Consider the following 14,990-nt stretch of genomic DNA (forward strand, 5'->3'; position numbering starts at 1 on the left):
CGTTAGGCAGTTGCAGAGTGGTTAAAATAGAGTCACAAAAGATAAGATAAAGTGGTTTACTAGTAACTGAATTGTATTTCCCTTAGCAGTGGCGTAACTACAATTCATGAGGTTCCCCAGCAAAAACTAGCGCCCCCTAATGTTCAAACCCCTTCACTACCTTCCCCTTGGTGACGTGTACAGCCTGGGGGCTGTCAGGGTCATAAAACAAGTGTGGCCATAGTTATCTTCACACCCATGACAAGTATAGCCGCAACAAACATCTGATCTGACGAATGGACACCTGTATCCAGGCCCGGCCCTAGACCATTTGCCGCCTGAGGCAAACTTTAAAGAAATCGCCGCTGCGCCCCCCCCCCCCCCCCCCGTGGGTGTGGGGGGGGGCCGCCCGAGCTGGAGGGGATAGCGGGCAGGAAGAGGGTATTAGGCCTAGCGGCGGGGAGGGGATAGCGGGCAGGAAGGGGGTATTGGGCCTAGCCTGGGGGGATGGGGGTCGGACCCCCCCTCCCTCGCCTGGGTCCCCCGTCCTCCGCTCCCCTCCAGCTTGTTATGCGCGCTGGCTGGCTGCAGCTGTAAGAGGCAACGGGCGGGGATCACTCACCTCTTCCTCGTTCAGCCTGCGCTCCACTGACGTCACTTCCTGCTACGCCGCAGGAAGTGACGTCAGTGGAGCGCACGCTGGAACGAGGAAGAGGTGAGTGATCCCCGCCCGTTGCCTCTTACAGCTGCAGCCAGCCAGCCAGCCAGCGCGCATAACAAGCTGGAGGGGAGCGGAGGACGGGGGACCCAGGCGAGGGAGGGGGGGGTCCGACCCCCCTCCCCGCCGCTAGGCCCAATACCCCCTTCCTGCCCGCTATCCCCTCCAGCTCGGGCGGCACTCCACACCCACGGACGGGCGGGTGCCGCCCCCTCAGAAGCGCCGCCTGAGGCAAACGTTTCACCCCGCCTCATGGGCGGGCTGGCCCTGCCTGTATCTGATAAAGGGAAGGTTAGTAGTTTAGGGCCCCCCAAAGCCTGCTGCTCCCCTATAGTTAAGCCCCTGTCCCTTAGCACCCAATGATGTGTGCTATTCAGACCTGGTGCCTTATCAGTTTGATATTATTTAGTCTTGCCTTCACCCCTTCTTCTACATCTGTAATATATTTCAAAGATGTTTCCCCTGTGAAGACAGAAGCAAAGCAAGCATTCAATAGCTCCGCCCTACTTTGGCCGTCAATCTAGCTTCCATCTTTGGCAGCTAAATATGTTTTTTTACATTTTTATTGCACTCTTTATGTTGGGGGGCCTTGAGGACAGGGTTGGGGAACACCGCTGTAGAGTAGTCCTTGTATGACTTGGGATGGTGTTAGATTTGTAAAAATAAAAAGGGTGCAGGGGTCCTCCTCACCCAAAGAAAATGCAACTTGGGAACACACACACTGCCCACATACACATACAAATATGTATATACACACATAATACACAGGCAGACTACACACAAGTGATACACTCACATGCTAAACATATATACAAACGTTCAAAAAAAAAAAAAACAAGCATACACACAATACACGTATGCAAACACAAAAACTTGCATTCAAACACAATGCACACACACACACAAAATGTACAAACACACAACACTGGTGACATAGTGGTTAGCGCTCTCGCCTTGCCAGGTCAACATCTGCAGTGAGTTTGTATGTTCTCCCCGTGTCTGTGTGGGTTTTTTCCAGGCACTCCGGTTTCCTCCCACATCCCAAAAACATACAGATGAGTTAATTGGCCTCCCCCTAAATTGGCCCTAGACTACAATAAATACATTACACAATACATACATAGACATTCGACTATGGTAGGGATTAGATTGTGAGCTCCTCTGAGCAGTGCTGCTTGGATACCCCTTTTCAAAATCCGGATTGACCCGCATCTGGATACCCAGAGATCCGGATCCAGATCTGATATCCGGATCCGACCTTTTGGGTATCTGTTATGATCATGTCTGCAGCGTTTATTGCTGGCTGCAGTGGTATTGTAATCCAAGCAGTTCTGATGTCATTACATGCATTTTCTTGCATAGTTTGGTTTGCACTTGAACTAGTTGCTGATTCCATCTGCAGTCACTCTGAAATTAATGACAGTTTGACATGCTCTTGTGTAAACAAACATTGTCTGCTGCAGTGGAGGGGCAGTCCCTTTCCTGCAGGCTGCATATCATTGTCTGCCTTTTCCTGCTATCAGCCTGTGATTAATTACCATTCACTTGTGTGGGAATCTGCAGGTCTGCTCCCATTGGATGACCTCAGTATAAAGAACTGCTTCCTGCAATGTCTCATGGGCTACCATAGTTTCAGACTCTATCTGTTACTCTGCTCGTGCCCCACCTCGTTCCTGGTCCGTGTGGACTGCGCTGACTCCTGCGAAGGGGTCAGCGAGTCCTCCTAGTTCTGCTCTTGTTCTAGAAGTGCTACTTGCTTGTCTTGTGTCATATATTGGTTCATCGCCAATATATACGCATACTTGCGCATTTTGTTATTTTCCTTGTATTTGTGTTATGTTGATATATCAGTGTCGCTGATATATACGTACACGAACTGTTTATTTCCTGTGTTCAGTTAGTCAGTTTTCCAGCACGTTTTGGTAGTTTGCGCGTACCGTGAACACCCGTGCTGAGCTAGTTATCCTGTTCCTGGTCCTGTTTGTGGATTGCGTTCATCTCTGCGAAGAGATAACGAATCCTTCTGAGTCCTGTTCCCTGTATTACTCCAGTCTTAGTCAGAGTTCCTGCTTATGTCATATATCGGTTCATTGCCGATATATACATATGTTAGTCAGACGTTACGAATAGTTTCATTGATAGCTGTAATTGTAATACGCTAGGAAAACATACTTATTGTGTATTTTATCTGTGTTACGTTCATCTGTCTCGATCCTGCTATTTTCTGACTATCCTGTCCTGTCTTTGTGAGGCACGCCATCGCCGCAACGCATTGGCTGCCTCATTCCAGTCTGTCTGGTTTTGGACGCTTGCTGTCGCTAAGTAGCCGCTAGCTAGCAAGCGTTCATTCTGTCTACTTATTCTGATCTCCTCAGTCCTGGTTTATGCGCTCAGCGCTACTTTGCGCTGAGACGTTATTACGAAAGTGTTGTTTGTGGCTGTTCGGATCTGCACCGGCTCTGTGCGCCACAATCTCCTATTGGAGTCAGTCCTCTCCTCCACTAAACTGGGGATATCCTGATCCCTTGTGCTGGTGTGTGTACCTCCTTCACGTCAGCTTATGTGTTGTATGCTGACTGTGGAGATTACACCTCCAAGCTTAACATTATGGTAGCCCCATTACCAATCCCCATTGTGGGGGGGGGTTCCTAGCAAAAATGACACTGTTTGTTATGGTTCCTGTTCCTTTAAGAAATTTGAGAAGCTCAATTCTGAAACAGAAAATGAGTTTTTTTCTGAATGTACCAGGTTCCTGGCCAATCCCGAGCTCCAGGCTACTCCTGTTTCAACGTGGGCCTCCCAGCTAGTTTATGTTTTATTTAAGGGAAGATTGTTTCAGTGGGCCTACGATGTCTTGGATCATACCAATTTAAAAGAAAGACCACTGGAATTTCTAGCGTTTGTGATCCATAACTGGCTGCGCAAAACCGATTTGCCTAGCCCTTTTGATAAGCTCCTGGCAGCTTGTCAATCAGCTGCTCCTTCTACTGCCTACAAAAATAATCAGCAAGCAGATAATTGTTCTGATAACTTTTCTTCTGCTAAGGCAGCAGGGTCTAAAGCCAAACGTAAACGCTCCAAAAGAAAAGCGTTACAATCAGCGGAGTCGTTGCCCTTGGCGACTGCGCATCAGATCTGTAATGAGACTCCGCCAGTAGCAGATAATGAAATTCAGTCACCATTCAGGGGAGTCAAATGGACCTATGAAACTACTAATGAACTTTCATTGCTAGCCAGGGAAAATAAAAGTTCTTGTTTAAATGAATTATCTGAATATGATTATGAAGATATATTACAGAGTATTGAACAGATCAATTTATTCGTGCAGCAAGGGAAATTTGCATACACTACAGTTCAACACTTGCTACAGGTATTGGAGATCCTTAGGAATAAGAAATCGGCCAATCACCTGCTAAATAACCCAATGTATGTTTCTGCCACTAACACATTTGCAAACTATGATCAGCCGGAATGCTCAGCTGTTAAATATGCATGGGATCCTCCATTTGAGAAAGGAGAGATGGAAGCCCTGGTCTATGAATGGAAGAAAGATGCAAGTTCATTTTGTCAGTTTTACAGTGCAAAGAGTGAATTAGTATTGAATGCATGCATTAAGTCTGCCTATAACCTAATAAAAACCGGTGTGTGTGGGTATGACTTTGTGGCTCCATTGATCGATGTGTGGAGAATGATTCTGGACGATTTTTATGCGATTCAATCAGTTGATACCAGGGAAGACACACTGTCTAGTGGAGATTGTTCCACTTCCTCAGTTCCTGAGGACTCGCCTGCTTCAGCACCTTTGGCTGATTCAGCGAGTGATTCAGAGCTCCTTTTGTGTAAAATTGAAGTTCCTGTAATTCCACCCTGTACCATGGATAACTCAGTGTTACTTCCCAGTAAGACAGAAATTACTAATACTTCCTTAATCTTGCCATGCACAGATTTCTCAGCAGAGGACCCAGAGGTCCTGCTGACTTCTGAGTCCAGCTTAGCCAGTACTCATGAGTCTTTGTTCAGTGAAACAGACACCAGAAAAATCTTGCCTGTCTCTGCAAACACTTCTGCAGAAATTACCTGTGTTAATAAAGTTCAACTCCTGTCTGATCCAGCAGATGCCAATAGATGCACTACATCAGTTTCTGAGTCCCAGCAATCCTGTCCAGAAATCTCAGAACCCCAGCATCTGAATTTTCCAATTTCACAATTGAATGGTGATTTAGATGCGCAAACATTGTGTTTTGATCTTCCTGTTTCTACACCTCACTCTAGTCTCATGAATAAACTCACAGCGTCTGCTATGTGAGTCCGAAATTGCAGAATTATTACCGTGTTCAGAAAATGTTCCAGTGAACTTGCCCTGTACCATGAATTGTGCAGTAGATCTCTCCAATGAAACTCAGGTCACAGAATCATTATGCTGTCCAGCAGGTGCTTCCATGGTTTTGCCCTGCAGTGTGGACTGTTCGGTGATCCTGTCCAGTGAAGCTGTGGTCACAGAGTCTTATGCTTCACCCAGTACTTGGGATACTTCAAACCCTCTAGCAGAACAGTCTGAGGCACTGCTTACCTCAGTTGGTGTTACAGTAATATTCACTTGTCTAGCAGCTGTTTTGGAATTACAGTCTGCTCTAATAAAACTTGATGAATTTCTGCCCAGCGAAGCAGAAGCCATTGAAATATTGTCCTCGTCAGCAAGTGTGTCAGATACCTTGCCCTGTACACAGTCTGATTTAACCAATGTTGTTGAGTCCCTCTCCAGTGTTGTAACAGCCGAGGAACTCCAGCCCTGTCCTCTGAATGTTTCAAAAGTCTTGCCCTGTAACATGGATAATTCTGACTCGCTGGAAAAAATAATAGAAATCTCAGAATTTCAGTCCGGGTTAATGAGTGTTTCTGAAACCCAGCCCTGTATCCTGGAAAATTCTGGTTCTCTGGCCGGTGTGGCAGAAGTTCCTGAGTCCCCTTCCTGTCCAGTGAGTTACTCAGTTTTGCCTAGTTCAGTGGGGATTGCTGCACTACTGACTTGTTTTGCAGCCCTTCATGAGCTCCAATCCAGTGTATTTGATGAGTCTCTGTCTAGTCCAGAAGAAGTTATGGGAACCCTGTCTAGTTCGGTGCATACATCAGAAGATTTGTCCTGTCTTGTAAATGCCCCTGAACATGATTTGTTAATAACTTTGCTGGAATCAGAGACATCTAAGTCTAATCCTGCATTTTTTAGTGACAATCCAGTAACTGTGAAGTCTAGTCATGATGATTTTTTTTTGCCCAGTCCTGGTTTCGGTCCTACCTTGACTGACTTTGAGGTTTGCAGTTCCTTGACATGCCCAGAAGTCTCTCTTGTGCCAGTGTGCCCAGATGTGCTTCGTATGCCAGAGTGCCCAAGTGTGTCTGTGTTGGCGTGCTCACACGCTTCCCTAGTGGAGACATGTTCTGATGTTGCCGGTTGGCCTGCATGCCCGGAGATGGTTCTGGTCCCTAAAAACCCTGATCTTGATGTTTGTCCTTGTGACCCTGACTCTAGAGTTGCCCTGGGTTCCATAGGGGTTCTTGATGGTTCTCCATGTGAACCTAAGGGGCGTTCTGACCTGTGGGGATCTCTTTGGAGCTTCCAAGTGTTCTGGGAGATCTCTGAGGAAACTTGTCCTGGTACCTTGGACTGGTTCAACGGTGGGTTTTGTGTTGGTGGGGACAGTTCCGGTGGGCATTGCAAAGGCTTTGGCGTTTTTGGACAGTCCCGAGAAGGCGGTGGGTATCGCTCAGAGAGTTTCTGGGGGCTTTTCTCTGGAAGTCGTGTTTCTGATGGATATCACACTGAGGCTTGTGGTGCTGACGGGCATGGTTCTGTAGGTTCTGGTTCTGACGGGTCCAGTCTTGTGGGGACTGATTCTGGAATTTGGTCTTGCCGGGCTGTCCCGGTCATCATGAATTATCAGTCAGATTGTTTTGTTGGGAATTTCAGTTTCAAAAAGCGTCTGGTATCCGCTTTTAAGGGGGGGGGTAATGTTATGATCATGTCTGCAGCGTTTATTGCTGGCTGCAGTGGTATTGTAATCCAAGCAGTTCTGATGTCATTACATGCATTTTCTTGCATAGTTTGGTTTGCACTTGAACTAGTTGCTGATTCCATCTGCAGTCACTCTGAAATTAATGACAGTTTGACATGCTCTTGTGTAAACAAACATTGTCTGCTGCAGTGGAGGGGCAGTCCCTTTCCTGCAGGCTGCATATCATTGTCTGCCTTTTCCTGCTATCAGCCTGTGATTAATTACCATTCACTTGTGTGGGAATCTGCAGGTCTGCTCCCATTGGATGACCTCAGTATAAAGAACTGCTTCCTGCAATGTCTCATGGGCTACCATAGTTTCAGACTCTATCTGTTACTCTGCTCGTGCCCCACCTCGTTCCTGGTCCGTGTGGACTGCGCTGACTCCTGCGAAGGGGTCAGCGAGTCCTCCTAGTTCTGCTCTTGTTCTAGAAGTGCTACTTGCTTGTCTTGTGTCATATATTGGTTCATCGCCAATATATACGCATACTTGCGCATTTTGTTATTTTCCTTGTATTTGTGTTACGTTGATATATCAGTGTCGCTGATATATACGTACACGAACTGTTTATTTCCTGTGTTCAGTTAGTCAGTTTTCCAGCACGTTTTGGTAGTTTGCGCGTACCGTGAACACCCGTGCTGAGCTAGTTATCCTGTTCCTGGTCCTGTTTGTGGATTGCGTTCATCTCTGCGAAGAGATAACGAATCCTTCTGAGTCCTGTTCCCTGTATTACTCCAGTCTTAGTCAGAGTTCCTGCTTATGTCATATATCGGTTCATTGCCGATATATACATATGTTAGTCAGACGTTACGAATAGTTTCATTGATAGCTGTAATTGTAATACGCTAGGAAAACATACTTATTGTGTATTTTATCTGTGTTACGTTCATCTGTCTCGATCCTGCTATTTTCTGACTATCCTGTCCTGTCTTTGTGAGGCACGCCATCGCCGCAACGCATTGGCTGCCTCATTCCAGTCTGTCTGGTTTTGGACGCTTGCTGTCGCTAAGTAGCCGCTAGCTAGCAAGCGTTCATTCTGTCTACTTATTCTGATCTCCTCAGTCCTGGTTTATGCGCTCAGCGCTACTTTGCGCTGAGACGTTATTACAAAAGTGTTGTTTGTGGCTGTTCGGATCTGCACCGGCTCTGTGCGCCACAATCTCCTATTGGAGTCAGTCCTCTCCTCCACTAAACTGGGGATATCCTGATCCCTTGTGCTGGTGTGTGTACCTCCTTCACGTCAGCTTATGTGTTGTATGCTGACTGTGGAGATTACACCTCCAAGCTTAACAGTATCTGAATAGAATCGGATATCCGACCCCAGTATCCAGGGTATCCGGACAGATTCGGATATCTGGGTAGAAAAAACGGAAGTGGCCTTTCAATTGCTTTAAAAACGTTTTTTAGGGTAAATGAGACACGTAGCATCATTAATTTTTAAAGGGAAACATTAATTGATGATGTGGGGACTTAAAATCCCCCCCCCCCCAAAAAAATGGCTGCCAATTAACATCAGGACTAGGTTCCAGACAGCGGTCGGGCAGCCCACATTGTGTCCAAAGTCCAACCGCACAACTGGGACATGGCAGTTTTCAGCCCAGACACCTCCAAAAAATTACGCCGCAATTGTGTTTTGGGTTAAATATAGGTGGTATCAGCACAACAGCAGTGGCCTGTGGCACCCTGGTGGTTGGAGATGCAAAGGTAGCAGGAGCAGGGCAATACAGCAGCAGCAGCAGGTGTGACATCTGCCAGGAGCATGCTGGACATGGCACTTGGCAGTGGCACATGGCATGTGGCACGTGGCACTTTGCACGTGGCAGGTGCAAAGTGCCACGTGCCAAGTGCAAAGTGCCACATGCCAAGTGCCAAGTGCCACGTGTCGAGTGACAGTCAGACAGCAGAGAAGAAGACAATAACTGTCACACTGGCACTGCTCAGCAGCACAGCAGTTCTGTAGTAAGCTAACACAGTAGTACTACTACTCTAACAACTACTAGCACCGACTGCAGTACTACAGTACTAACTACACAATAACACAGTAATTCTATTCCCTAACCTAACCTATACTGTAGCTAAGGCTAGCTGGCCAGCAGGAAGCAGCTGGTCTGGTCTGTGCACAGCACACACACACACAGACACATAGCAGCTGCAGCAGCCCTGCAGCACATACTCTGACTGTCACACAATGAAATCAAGCTAATTAACAATATAACAATAGTGTAGTGATAGTTAAGGGGTTAATCACTGAACAGCTTTAGGTTTTATCACTGTATACAGCACTTGCTAGCCCTGCAGCACACACCCTGACTGTCACTCACTGAATGAAATCAAGCTAGCTGACTGCTACCTAATTAACAATATAACAATAGTGTAGTGATAGTGAAGTGAACAGCTTTAGGTTTATTACTGTGTACAGCACTTGCTAGGCCAGCAGCACTGGAGCATGTCTCTCAGTGAGCATTCCCAAGCTAGGACCATATTTCTCATCATGGCAGCCCACCTTATTACACAGGAGGGGGGGGGGGGGGGGGGGCTGGCCAGGGTTCCTTTCTGTGATTGGGTGCCAGGGTTTAGGCTGGGAGTCCTCTGATTGGCTCAATGAGGTCAGGTGGGGCTGGCCAGGGTTCCCTTCTGTGATTGGTTGCTAGGGCTTCTGCTGGGAGCCCTCTGATTTCTGCGGATATCCGCGGATAACCGGATTACCTGCCAACTATCTGCAGATAGCTATCCGGATTTCTACAGAAATCCGGTATCTGAATCAGAATCGGATAGCTGAAAAAAGGTCGGATATCCGGGTTACCCGGATATCCAGAATCTGGATGAGCAGCACTGCCTCTGAGGGACACTTATGGCCCATACTCACGGGTTACAATTGTCACCGCAACCACGTGGCGCGCGCATGTTGCGGCGACAGGTCGCCCGTGAGTATGGCGTGCGTGCCCCGAACCGTCGCTCGTCGCTGCTGTCGCCAGACGATTGGCATGTTCAATCGCCTAGCAACAGTTGCCACCGCAACTTCGCCGCAACTGTCGCTAGTCCGCGTGTGTATGCGGACTAGCGACAGCAACCTAATAGCTGGAGCACTGAGTTTCCGGCGGGGGGAGGAACGTCGGCGACAGCTTCCATCGCATCACTGATCCCTCTTCCGCGGTATGTATGCGGAGGGACCTGGCGACGAGCTGTCGCTGAACTGTCGCGCACATGCTCCCGTGTACTAGCGACAATCTACAAAAGTAGCCTGTGAGTTTGGGCCATTAGTGACAAGACTATATATTCTCTGTACAGCGCTGCGTAAGGTGTCGGCGCTATATAAATTCTAAATAATAATAATAATAACACATGGTACACAAACACACAATGCAGTCACACACTAAACATACATGCATAGTACACACACGCATACCTACATACACAAAAGACACACACACACACACACACACACACACACACACACACACACACACACACACACACACACACACCATATACACACACACACTAGTGTTGGGCGAACAGTGTTCGCCACTGTTCGGGTTCTGCAGAACATCACCCTGTTCGGGTGATGTTCGGGTTCGGCCGAACACCTGATGGTGTTCGGCCAAACTGTTCGGCCATATGGCCGAACTAAGAGCGCATGGCCGAACGTTACCCGAACGTTCGGCTAGCGCTGTGATTGGCCGAACGGGTCACGTGTAGTGTTGGGCGAACATCTAGATGTTCGGGTTCGGGCCGAACATGGCCGAACTCCGAACATAATGGAAGTCAATGGGGACCCGAACTTTCGTGCTTTGTAAAGCCTCCTTAAATGCTACATACCCCAAATTTACAGGATATGTGCACCTTGGGAGTGGGTACAAGAGGGAAAAGAAATTAGCAAAAAGAGCTTATAGTTTTTGAGAATATCGATTTTAAAGTTTCAAAGGGAAAACTGTCTTTTAAATGCGGGAAATGTCTGTTTTCTTTGCACAGGTAACATGCTTTTTGTCGGCATGCAGTCATAAATGTAATACATATAAGGGGTTCCAGGAAAAGGGACCGGTAACGCTAACCCAGCAGCAGCACACGTGATGGAACAGGAGGAGGGTGGCGCAGGAGGAGAAGGCCACGCTTTGAGACACAACAACCCAGGCCTTGCATGAGGACAAGAAGCGTGCGGATAGCAATTTGCATTTTGTCGCCATGCAGTCATAAATGTAATACAGATGAGAGGTTCAATAAACAGGGACCGGAAACGCTAACCCATCACAGATGTTCATTGTTCATGTTACTTGGTTGGGGTCCGGGAGTGTTGCGTAGTCGTTTCCAATCCAGGATTGATTCATTTTAATTTGAGTCAGACGGTCTGCATTTTCTGTGGAGAGGCGGATACACCGCCGATCTGTGACGATGCCTCCGGCAGCACTGAAACAGCGTTCCGACATAACGCTGGCTGCCGGGCAAGCTAGCACCTCTATTGCGTACATTGCCAGTTTGTGCCAGGTGTCTAGCTTCGATACCCAATAGTTGAAGGGTGCAGATGGATTGTTCAACACAGCTACGCCATCTGACATGTAGTCCTTGACCATCTTCTCCAGGCGATCGGTGTTGGAGGTGGATCTGCACGCTTGCTGTTCTGTGTGCTGCTGCATGGGTGTCAGAAAATTTTCCCACTCCAAGGACACTGCCGATACCATTCCCTTTTGGGCACTAGCTGCGGCTTGTGTTGTTTGCTGCCCTCCTGGTCGTCCTGGGTTTGCGGAAGTCAGTCTGTCGGCGTACAACTGGCTAGAGGAGGGGGAGGATGTCAATCTCCTCTCTAAAGTCTCCACAAGGGCCTGCTGGTATTCTTCCATTTTGACCTGTCTGGCTCTTTCTTCAAGCAGTTTTGGAACATTGTGTTTGTACCGTGGATCCAGAAGGGTATAAACCCAGTAATTGGTGTTGTCCAGAATGCGCACAATGCGTGGGTCGCGTTCAATGCAGTCCTAGGCCGAAGAGGTCATAGCCTAGGGTCACAAAACCTGTTTATTTGGGCAATTTCAATGGTGGCGACTGGCGAGTCTGACGTACATAAATCGCAGCAATGGCCGTTAGCAACGTCTGAATCTCACGAAATGTCTAATGCAGGTAGAAGACATATTGTTAGACTTGGGCTCCAAAGATGGGTTCCCTACATCTCTGCAAACCAGAGTTACAGGGCTCCAAATTTGGTGAAATCCCCCATAGGCTTTCATTGGGCCTCCTATTTACAGTTCCAAAATCTCACATCTTTTCAAAGGGCAATTACTCAGCAGTGGCAAATTTTCTAGCATTGTAGGGACCCTTAGGGGGAACATGACTGGTGAGTTTCGGGCCCCTAGGCCAAAGAGGTCATAGCCTAGGGTCACAAAAACCTGTTTATTTGGGCTATTTCAATGGTAGTGATGGTGACGTACATAAATCGCAGCAATGGCCGTTAGCAAAGTCTGAATCTCACGAAATGTCTCATGCAGGTAGAAGACATATTGTTAGACTTGGATTCCAAAGATGGGGTCCCTACATCTCTGCAAACCAGAGTTACAGGGGTCCAAAATTGGTAAAATCCCCCATAGGATTTCATTGCCTCCCTATTTCACTTTCCAAAATCTCACATCTTTTCAAAGGGCAATGGCTCAGCAGTACCAAATTTTCTAGCATTGTAGGGACCCTTAGGGGGAACATGACTGGTGAGTTTCGGGCCCCTAGGCCGAAGAGGTCATAGCCTAGGGTCACAAAAACCTGTTTATTTGGGCTATTTCAATGGTAGTGATGGTGGCGTACATAAATCTCAGCCATGGCCGTTAGCAACGTCTGAATCTCACGAAATGTCTCATGCAGGTAGAAGACATATTGTTAGACTTGGATTCCAAAGATGGGGTCCCTACATCTCTGCAAACCAGAGTTACAGGGGTCCAAAATTGGTAAAATCCCCCATAGGCTTTCATTGGGCCTCCTATTTACCGTTCCAAAATCTCACACCATTTCAAAGGGCAATGGCTCAGCAGTGGCAAAACTCACCAGTCATGATCCCCCTAAGGGTCCCTACAATGCTAGAAAATTTGGTACTGCTGAGCCATTGCCCTTTGAAAAGATGTGAGATTTTGGAAAGTGAAATAGGGAGGCAATGAAATCCTATAGGGGTTTTTACCAATTTTGGACCCCTGTAACTCTGGTTTGCAGAGATGTAGGGACCCCATCTTTGGAATCCAAGTCTAACAATATGTCTTCTACCTGCATGAGACATTTCGTGAGATTCAGCCGTTGCTAACGGCCATTGCTGCGATTTATGTACGTCAGACTCGCCAGTCGCCACCATTGAAATTGCCCAAATAAACAGGTTTTGTGACCCTAGGCTATGACCTCTTCGGCCTAGGACTGCATTGAACGCGACCCACGCATTGTGCGCATTCTGGACAACACCAATTACTGGGTTTATACCCTTCTGGATCCACGGTACAAACACAATGTTACAAAACTGCTTGAAGAAAGAGCCAGACAGGTCAAAATGGAAGAATACCAGCAGGCCCTTGTGGAGACTTTAGAGAGGAGATTGACATCCTCCCCCTCCTCTAGCCAGTTGTACGCCGACAGACTGACTTCCGCAAACCCAGGACGACCAGGAGGGCAGCTAACAACACAAGCCGCAGCTAGTGCCCAAAAGGGAATGGTATCGGCAGTGTCCTTGGAGTGGGAAAATTTTCTGACACCCATGCAGCAGCACACAGAACAGCAAGCGTGCAGATCCACCTCCAACACCGATCGCCTGGAGAAGATGGTCAAGGACTACATGTCAGATGGCGCAGCTGTGTTGAACAATCCATCTGCACCCTTCAACTATTGGGTATCGAAGCTAGACACCTGGCACAAACTGGCAATGTACGCAATAGAGGTGCTGGCTTGCCCGGCAGCCAGCGTTATGTCGGAACGCTGTTTCAGTGCTGCCGGAGGCATCGTCACAGATCGGCGGCGTATCCGCCTCTCCACAGAAAATGCAGACCGTCTGACTCAAATTAAAATGAATCAATCCTGGATTGGAAACGACTACGCAACACTCCCGGACCCCAACCAAGTAACATGAACAATGAACATCTGTGATGGGTTAGCGTTTCTGGTCCCTGTTTATTGAACCTCTCATCTGTATTACATTTATGACTGCATGGCGACAAAATGCAAATTGCTATCCGCACGCTTCTTGTCCTCATGCAAGGCCTGGGTTGTTGTGTCTCAAAGCGTGGCCTTCTCCTCCTGCGCCACCCTCCTCCTGTTCCATCACGTGTGCTGCTGCTGGGTTAGCGTTACCGGTCCCTTTTCCTGGAACCTCTTATATGTATTACATTTATGACTGCATGCCGACAAAAAGCATGTTACCTGTGCAAAGAAAACAGACATTTCCCGCATTTAAAAGACAGTTTTCCCTTTGAAACTTTAAAATCGATTTTCTCAAAAACTATAAGCTCTTTTTGCTAAAAATTTTTTCCTCTTGTACCCACTCCCAAGGTGCACATACCCTGTAAATTTGGGGTATGTAGCATGTAAGGAGGCTTTACAAAGCACAAAAGTTCGGGTCCCCATTGACTTCCATTATGTTCGGAGTTCGGGTCGAACACCCGAACATCGCGGCCATGTTCGGCCTGTTCGGCCCGAACCCGAACATCTAGATTTTCGCCCAACACTAACACACACACACACACACACATTATATACACACACACACACACACACACACACACACACACACACACACACACACACACACACACACACACACACACACACACACACACGTAATAATAATGCTAACATTTGTATAGCACTTTCTCCTTTCGAACAAGCTGTTCACACACGTGTTACTTACATCCGCTCCTGACATTGGGCGATTCTGCAGAGCAGGAAGATAAGAGCTGATTGTACAGCAATCATTGTAGAAGCTGATCAGGGATGGAGAATAAACTGAGTGCAGATCTGGACGTGGGTGGGCTTTATGTTGTGTGTTGGTCAGCTGGTTCAGTCTCTGGACTTCGCCTGTCTGAGATAAGAACGTTACACTGTACAGAACATGCTGTTCGTTTTCACCAATTCTCTCTCTATGATACACAATAGACAAATAAACTTTACTCCCCCCCAACCTCTCCTCCTTCCTCCGAACTCCACAGGACAGAACATGATGTCTTACTGCTACTCCTCTAGCTCTCCATTCCTATAGTATAAAACCTGCTGTTTGTCCTCCCCTCGGTGCTAGTCTA

At 47.5% G+C, this 14,990-nt stretch overlaps 1 protein-coding gene across 1 annotated transcript in view; it reads right to left on the reverse strand.

The window, feature by feature from the left end:
• The window catches only part of LOC137527944 (uncharacterized), a 96,490-nt gene extending 81,773 nt beyond the window's left edge, over positions 1-14,717 (reverse strand). Inside the window, exon 1 of the mRNA XM_068249060.1 lies at positions 14,603-14,717. Within this exon, the coding sequence (XP_068105161.1) occupies positions 14,603-14,667 (65 nt within the window). The 5' untranslated portion in view covers positions 14,668-14,717. The remainder of the gene's footprint in view (positions 1-14,602) is intronic.
• Positions 14,718-14,990: the final 273 nt, after the last annotated feature.

This window comes from Hyperolius riggenbachi, chromosome 8 (assembly GCF_040937935.1).
Source record: "Hyperolius riggenbachi isolate aHypRig1 chromosome 8, aHypRig1.pri, whole genome shotgun sequence".
Lineage (NCBI taxonomy): Eukaryota > Metazoa > Chordata > Amphibia > Anura > Hyperoliidae > Hyperolius > Hyperolius riggenbachi.